Below are 9,133 nucleotides of genomic sequence, written 5' to 3' on the forward strand. Positions count from 1 at the left end.
AAATTTATAGGCACTGTATTTTGGCATAGAGGGAGAGTGTCTATGTCGCCTCGTGGAATAAAGGTGGACTAACTCGTGTACACCTCGATTCCAGAGTGCGTCACTGGTGACGCACTCAGGTACGTAAACATCAAGAACGAGACGCCGATGAGTCTATCTCTTTGCACAATAGATAAGAGGTAGGAAGAAACATATCGAGAACGAAAGAATGGCACGCGAAGGAGGTCTGAAGCTGCTCGGCTTGACGGTGAGTCCGTTCGTGCTCCGTGTACGCATGGCGCTGCAGCTGAAAGGCATCGGCTACGAGTACATCGAGCAGGACCTGTTCACCAAGGGCGAACTCCTACTCGTGTCCAACCCAGTGCACAAGAAGGTCCCGGTGCTCATCCATGACGGCAAGCCCGTCTGCGAGTCGCTGGCCATCGTGCACTACGTCGACGAGGTCTGGGCAGCCACGGGCCCCTCGATCCTCCCAGCCGACCCCTACGAGCGCGCTGATGCTCGTTTCTGGGCCGCCTACGCCGACAGCAAGGTGTTTTTCATGTGTTTTGCCCCCCAACTTCTTTTCTTCTATGGTAGACTGGTAATTCAGTCTAACCCGGTGCCAAACTCGTGGTGTTCTATCTGCAGCTCTTGCCTGCTTGGGTAGGCATCATGTGGGCGGCGACGGCGGAGGAGAGGGCGGAGAAGGTCGGCGACACGCTCACCGCGATCGGCCACTTGGAGGAGGCGTTCGGCAAGTGCTCGAACGGGAAGGCGTTTTTCGGCGGTGACTCGGTCGGGTACCTCGACCTCGTGCTCGGTTCACAGTTGCTCTGGTTCGAGGCGCTGCAGAAGATGTTCGGCGTGGTGGTCATTGAAGAGGGCAAGGCTCCGCTCTTGGCCGCGTGGGTGAAGCGGTTTGGACAAACTGATACAGAGAAGGAGGTGGTGCCAGACGTTGACACAGCGGTGCAGTACCTGAAGAAGCTTCAGTCTCACCGACCAGGTTCTACAGTTGCCCAGTTGTTGTCGTGACAAAAGTTCTATGCCAAAGTGCGTAACCAGGGCTAACAGTAAAAAGCCTTGATGCCGTCCGTAATTCACGGAGAGCCGTTACAGGAGAAACTTGGGCGATTCTGGGCGATCGCCGGGGACTCCGAGGATGAGGATGAGGACGCCGGCGGTTCACCGCCATCTCTTCTCTCTGCCTCAACGACGGATTATCTCTGCGGGTCACCGACGCCGATCCAGTGCGACTTACAGACTACTTCGTCTAGTTCTTTGAAGAGGAAGGAGAGGAAACGGAGGATGCAAAGGGAAACAGCAGTACTTATGCGAGGTATGGATTCATCGCCATCTAATTCTTTCACCCAGAATCTTTCTACAGGAGCATCGCCGGTGGAGAAGAGATTGCCGGTGTTATCTCCGACGACCTTCTTCCTTGAGACTTTCAACGCGAAGGAGTGGATCCAAGTTCAGAGACGACGAAGAAAGGTACGTCTACCACCATACCGTCTATGTGGGCGGAGTTCCAAATCATCGCCGGCGTGTTCGCTGGCAGATCATACGCGAGTTGATCGCGTTCCTTTTCCAAACATTGGGCGATTGGGCCAAATGGGCTATAATCGTTCCAATTTTCTCTCAAGTGGCCAGATGGGCTCTACTTACCGATCTCGGAACGTCGAAGTTGATATCTCCTGTGCGAGATTACCAGGACGAATCAAACGTCAGATAGGGTTTCATAAACCCTCTGTGCCGCCGGCAATCGTGATATCCGCTCTTCCTTCTGGGGGTATTGCGGCCGAAGCGATGGCGAATCGTGGTGGTGGCATGAATCCAAACCGAGGTAGAGGGTACTCGGGAGGTGCTGGTCGGGGTTCTGATGGTGGTGGACGCTGGAATGGGGGCAGGGGGTTCGGCCCTGGTCGGGGAAACAATTTCTTTGAAGGCAGTTCTAGTGGTATCATGCGGGAGATGATCTTGGATCACGCAATGGTGGAGATCTGCAAGGAGGTGATTTTGATGGAGTCTTCCGGGCAGGGAGTGGTTACCGCAATAATGGGACAGGTCAAGATAGGTTCAACAATGCTCCAAACTTTCATCGCGGCAATGATCGCCGTGCCTTCAATGGGCAAGGTAACTACAATAACAGAAGGTTCAATAATAGCTTTTCTGCTAGAGATTCAGGCTATAGAAACAATACTGCTGGGTTTTCTGCTAGAGCAAATGATACTGAGATGTTGCCAGATGGGCTATCAGCAGCTCAGATGTTGTTGGTGAAAGAGACAGCAGCGGCATTGGCAAAACAGCTCACAGCGAGTCAGCCGCAGGGTGCTCAGGCGACTGCGACCATGGTGACACCTTCTTCTGGTGTACCGACGGCAACTGGTTCACTGGCTGTGCCTGGGGATGCTCCTCGGCGACAGGGTGGAAACCGAACAACGCGCTGAGGCAGTTCTGCTTGTCGATTGCTTGGTATCTCAGCGCCACAACAACAACAAGGTACAACGCCTGTCCTTCCGGAGGCTGCAGGGGATGCACATATGGCGAAAAAAAGAAAGGATCTGGCTGTTTTCGATGTGGCAAACCAGGGCATTGTCTGAATGATCGTACTCAACACATCTGTGATTGTTGTCAAAGCCCAGATCCCGTGTCGAGAAATTCTCCGCTGATTTCTGCTCCTACACGAACTATGGTTATGTATGGTCTGGCTCATGAGGATTTGATGTTCTGGGAGTTCCCCTTTTCAGGTATGGTTAGGCCAAGATTGGAGAACACTCGGATGGGTCGAGTTACTGTCTCTGGTGGGCAGCTCACAATCCCTGAAATAATTACTCAACTCCAGTGGATTGTACCTGAAGAGAATTATCAGTGGGATGTGGTTATGGTGGAGCCAAATATTTACCGTGTTAATTTTCCTAGCAAGATTGATCTGGTTAGGGTGCAACACTTTGGCAGATTTAATATACCAAATTCAGAGATGTTTATGACCTTTGATTTTTGGACAAGGTCGATGGAACCTGCATGGACAGCGAGAAGATGTTTGGGTTAGGGTGCATGATCTGCCAACTCCTGTACTTCTGATGATTTTACGGCTCTCTCGGGCACTTGGGTCTCTTTTTGGAAAGACAAAAGATATAGATATGGCTTTTACTCGTGCTAATGACATTTTGCGTATTTGTATCACTTGCCTCAATTCAAGTCTCGATACCTACTAGGATGGATGTCGAGTACATGAACAATTCTATAGACTTAGATTTGAGGTAGAAGGACTTCAACCCAATATAGCTTACGATGTGCATATGGATGATGCACCTAATGGGGATGGGGACATGGAACACGATGGACATAGGGAGAATCGGGAGGATGAGGCTAGCAGGCTTGGTTCACGTAATGATGAGGAAAAGAATACAACTACAGGTGGTACTGATGTCAATATACCTGGTGGTGCAAATAGGCTTGAGGTATCCCCAATAAAGTTTGGGCTACTACAGCCGTTGGAATTTATGGTGGAGTCTCCCATGGTTACTTTCAGTGAATCGGTTTATGAGCATATAAAAGAGACTCTAGGGTCGAGGCAGCAAGTGGTGTCTGTTTGTGATGTGCAAGAGGATTCACCAGATGAAGCAAATATGATATGTGCATCACCCGTGCTTTTAATCGAAGATTTGGTACCATCTGGTTTTCAGTCCGAGACACTTATCGGGCAAATTCTGCTGAAGCCAGTCCAGCCCGTTATGCATGAGAGTACGTCGATCGGAGAAGCAACGTCGATCACGCCTACTCGGTGTGCTACGGCATTGTCCGCCAATGCATCTCGGGCTGCAGTTTTGGATACGATGGGCAAAATTTCTATTGATGATGGAAAGGCATCTAGCCCTTCTCGGTGTATGACTCTGTTGGAGTAAATAAGGTACCATGTTTTGGAATTTTTAATGATAATGATCATACAAACAATGCTTTTTCTTCTCCTAATATATGTTTTTCGTCCAAGGCTTTTGGTGCAACTCCAATTTGCAAACCTTCTATGACAGAGGTTATCAGCTTTGGAGGGATTACTCCAAATTCGATGAAGGGAATTCGGTCAAGTGCTAGGTTGAGTGCTCAACCAAATGCGGATGTGTCTCGGATGGAAAGAGCGATGATGCTTGCCTCTAAGCGTGATGACGTTCGTGCTCAAGGTACACAAAAATCAACGATCCCTACCTTTTCTGCTTTTACTGATGAGCAAATAATTGATAAAGCTACTGCTATTGGGGTGTCAATGGGAGTTAACTTGGATGATAGATTACATGCGGCTAGATTAATTAAAGATATTGAAAAACAAAGAATGATAACTTTTCTAGATACTAGTAATAGCTCTGCAAAGGAGGGTCTTGATAATTGTACCTACTTGTCTAGCAGTGAGCCGTGCTTCAAATCTTTGTGAGGACTTAGATGAGGAAGATCAATATTTTGGTGAAGATCATTCACAAATTTTGATTCCTCGCAAGGAAAATAAATGTCAACGTAAAAAAAGGTCTTATGACAAGACTAAAGTTAGGAGAAGTGACAGACTAAGGCTTAAAAAGAAAAATTATTTTTGATGGAGGGTTTAAGGGGTTTGACGTGGAATAGTGAGGGGTTTCGTGATCCGGAAGCATTTTTTTGTTAAAGAGGCGATTCGTGATCACCGGTTGGATTTTATTGCGCTTCTGGAAACTGGTCGTTCGAATTTTACTATTCCTTTCTTGTCTAACTTGGCTGCGGGTCAGAACTTTGTTTGGTTCTGTTTGCCACCGCATGGTAGATCTGGGGGCATCCTTGTAGGAATTAATACTCAAACACTTTCGATTAAAAAGGTGGATAATGGTGATTTCTGTGTAAAGCTCCATATTAAATCTAAATTTGACGGTTTTGAGTGGATTTTAGTCCCTGTGTATGGTGCAGCACAAGACAACCATAAAGCGGAGTTTTTATCTGAGTTAGTCCGGTTATGTGAGGTCGAGACTTTACCAATACTTTTAGCGGGAGATTTCAATATTTTGCGAAGACCAGAGGATAAAAGTAATAATAATTTTAATGCTCATTGGCCTTTTGTGTTTAATGCAATCATTGAAAATTTAAATCTAAGAGAGATAACGCTCTGGTAGACAATATACATGGGCAAATAGGAGAGAAAATCCAACATATGAGAAATTGGATAGAGTTTTGGCGAGTGTTGAGTGGGAACAAAAATTTCCCTTAGTCACTGTGCGGGCACTCACACGAGCTGGTTCGGATCATACACCTCTGTTAATTGACTCTGGACAACATGCACATCGGGGCAACAAACCTAAATTTTCTTTTGAAATCGCTTGGTTGCAACATGATGGTTTTTATGAAATGGTTTCTACTGAATGGGCAGCTGTGGCCCAGGGAACCTCACCTATCCAAACATGGCAAAATAAAATTAGACACTTAAGACGTTATCTCAGAGGGTGGGCAAAGAACTTAAGTGGAAAATATAAAAAGGAGAAAGAGCGTCTTCTAAATATCATTGATACTTTGGATATACAGGCTGAATCCAATCCGCTGTCAACATTAGAAAGAGAAGAATTAAAACGGGCACATGAATGTCTTAATAAATTGAGACGTGATGAGGAGCAAAAATGGGCGCAGCGTGCGAAAGTTAAGAACATCCAGGAAGGAGGTAACAATACAAAATACTTTCACCTAATTGCAAATGGCAAGCATAGGAAGATAAGAATTTTCCAATTGGAGCAAGACGAAGGAACTATAGTTGGTGATGAGAATTTAAAAACATACATAACTGAATTCTACAAACAACTTTTTGGGGCACCTGAGCATAACTCATTCTCTTTGATGGAGGAGCGTGTGGCGGGTATCTCACAATTGTCACAAGACGAAAACACTTTGCTCACAGCACCTTTCACCGAGGAGGAGGTCTTTGAGGCTATTTCTCAGATGGAACGTAATAAGTCCCCCGGACCGGATGGCTTTCCACAGAGAGTTTTATCAACATTTTTGGAATATAATCAAGGCAGATCTGATGGCTTTATTTATACAATTTCATAGTGGAGAGTTACCCCTCTATAAACTTAATTTCGGAGTCATTACGCTCTTGCCAAAAAAGGAGAACGCGGTCCAAATCCAACAGTATCGTCCGATTTGCCTTCTCAATGTGAGTTTCAAAATCTTTACTAAAGTAGCAACGGTGCGTACCTCTGGTTTAATTCATAAAGTTATCAAACCTACACAAACAGCCTTTATGCCTGGTCGACATATCCTTGAGGGAGTTGTCGTATTGCACGAAGCAATTCACGAAATTAATCGAAAAAAATTGGATGGCGTCCTTTTCAAGATTGATTTCGAAAAGGCATATGATAAAGTCAAATGGCCTTTCCTTCAACAGGTGTTGAGAATGAAAGGTTTTGATCCTAAATGGTGTCATTTTATCAAACACTTTGTTCAAGGGGGTACTGTTGGAATCAGGGTCAATGATGATATTGGTCATAATTTTCAAACGAAGAAGGGTTTGAGACAAGGTGATCCTTTCTCACCCATTCTTTTTAATATAGTGGCCGACGTGTTGGCTATCCTTATATCCCGTGCAAAAGAAGAGGGTCAAGTTGGAAGTCTCATTCCTCATTTGGTAGATGGGGGTGTATCTATTCTCCAATATGCTGATGATACGATTCTCTTCCTAGAGCACGATACCGAAAAAGCTATCAACATGAAACTAATACTCTCCTTGTTTGAGCAACTATCAGGTTTAAAGATAAACTTCCATAAAAGTGAGATTTTTTGTTTTGGCAATGCGAAAGATAAAGAGGGTGAATATAGGCAGATCTTTGGTTGTGAGGTTGGTGCCTTACCAATCAGATATCTTGGTATACCAGTTCACCATAGGAAACTTAGAAATTCTGAGTGGAATCCAATAGAAAGTCGTTTTGGGGCTAAGCTAGGTTGTTGGCGTAGCAAATTACTTTCTTATGGAGATCGATTAGTGTTAATCAACTCAGTTTTGACAAGTCTCCCTATGTTCATGCTTTCCTTTCTCGAGATACCTATTGGAGTGAGAAAACGGTTGGATTTTTATCGTTCGAGTTTTTTTTGGCAAACGGATGATACAAAGAAAAAATATAGGTTGACAAAATGGAATATAGTTTGTCGACCCAAAGATCAAGGAGGGCTTGGTATTGAGGTCCTAGAACTAAAGAATAAATGTTTACTGAGTAAATGGTTGTTCAAAATTCTTACTGAGGAAGGAATGTGGCAACAAATTTTAACTAATAAATATTTGAAACATCAAACGTTGGCACAAGTGGAGGCTAAACCCACTGACTCTCCCTTTTGGAAAGGCCTTATGCGAGTGAAGAATGACTTTTTCCGTAGGGGGTTTTTCAAAGTGGGAACGGGGGATTCAGTTCGCTTTTGGGAAGATATTTGGTTAGGTAACACTCCTTTAGCACAACAATACCCGTCATTATATAATATAGTGCAACGAAAAAATATTACGGTGGCTACTGTGTTAGCACAAACCCCTTTGAATATTACTTTCCGGAGATCTTTAAATGATTACAAATGGAATCAATGGCTAAATTTATGTCAACGTCTTATGGGAGTTGAATTATCCAATGATTCGGATAAGTTTGTGTGGAAACTTAATGAATCAGGTGTTTTTACGGTCAAGTCAATGTATCTAGATTTAATGCAGGGACATACTGTTTTTCTACGCAAATACTTATGGAAGCTAAAAATCCCTCTCAAAATCAAAATCTTTATGTGGTTTCTCAATAACAAAGTCTTACTCACCAAGGATAATTTACTTAAGCGAAATTGGAAAGGGTGTCAAAAATGTTGTTACTGTAATGAATCTGAAACTGTACAACATTTATTTTTAACTTGTCCCTTTGCGAAGATTATCTGGCGTATGATCTACTTAACATATAATCTTCCCCCTCCAACTAATATCACCAATATGTTTGGTAAGTGGCTTAATGGGGTAGACAAAGATGATAAAGCAAAAATAAGAATTGGAATTTCAGCTATGTGTTGGTCAATTTGGACCAGCCGGAATGACATTATTTTTAACAAACAAAAGGGAACTAATTTTTTGCAGGTTATTCGACGAGCCACATATTGGATTCATCAATGGGCCTTTCTGCTCCCGGAGGATCAGCGGGAGAGTTTGGATACTGGATGCAACCGTCTGCTAACGGTTACTCAGGACTTCTATTTCCAGGCTACTGGGTGGCGGCACACTAGTCGATTGAAGAATGATTAGCTTGAAGTTTTTCTCCATTTTTCGATGGTTGATACATGTCTCAACCCTCTCTGATCCGTGATGTAAAACTTATACTTTGCTACTCTTATGCTGAACTTTGAAATAAAGAAAGAAAAGCCGTGTGCATCATATTGATGCAGAGGCTGGGCGCTGCCCCTTTTCGAAAAAAAAAGCAAGATTGCAACCATTCTGTATTTCATCTAAAAAACAATCCTGTCTAAGCTAGTTAAATTCATGTATTTGTTCATTTGGGAGCACCAGCTATTAATTTGCTGAAGATGTAGGACACTGAACCCCCGTCGGTGAAGATATATGACACTGAACTCCAGTCCTGAAGACATGGCAATAGTTTTTGCTTCCATCACATTTCAGACCATTGCCTGAACTGCAACTCAATTTCATAGCGGTGATACTTAGGCGTAACCAGCATCCAGCAATGATGGCACTTGCGGGACATTTTGGGCTCTAAGCGATCACAGACTCACAGTGACAGCGATGGCGAAGACGCACGGAATAAAAACATTATCAGAATTCAGAAAGCCAAACTAGCCGAGATCACAAGGAGATTGGAGGGAGCCAGGAGACAGGACCGCAGTTCAGATATGTGCAGGTCTACTCGTCATGGGTACAACCTCGTTACCTACACCTTAAGAGTGATCTTGGTTTAATTGTGCATGGTAATTAAAACATTTTGTTTTGTGTACCATGTACCACAACAACATGATCCATTTTGTTGCGCTCCTTCCAGATGTTCCACCAAGTGAGTTGAAGGAGTGATGTCTAGTTCTTCTGATTGGGCTTCGGATGCATTCGTTGGGTGGTTATAGGTTAACAGCCAGGACTCGAGTGATTCAGTATCAGGAGTCGGAGGTTGTTGGCAAG

At 44.2% G+C, this 9,133-nt stretch overlaps 1 protein-coding gene across 1 annotated transcript; it reads left to right on the forward strand.

Moving 5' to 3' along the window:
* Window positions 1–98: 98 nt before the first annotated feature.
* Window positions 99–8,589, forward strand: LOC127306806 (probable glutathione S-transferase GSTU6). The gene is made up of 3 exons (XM_051337522.2): window positions 99–532; window positions 631–1,035; window positions 8,536–8,589. The coding sequence occupies exons 1-2, from the start codon at window positions 209–211 to the stop codon at window positions 1,015–1,017; spliced, it is 711 nt and encodes a 236-aa protein (XP_051193482.1). The 5' UTR covers window positions 99–208; the 3' UTR covers window positions 1,018–1,035; window positions 8,536–8,589.
* The last annotated feature ends 544 nt before the right edge of the window (window positions 8,590–9,133 follow it).

This window comes from Lolium perenne, chromosome 1 (genome assembly GCF_019359855.2).
Source record: "Lolium perenne isolate Kyuss_39 chromosome 1, Kyuss_2.0, whole genome shotgun sequence".
Lineage (NCBI taxonomy): Eukaryota > Viridiplantae > Streptophyta > Magnoliopsida > Poales > Poaceae > Lolium > Lolium perenne.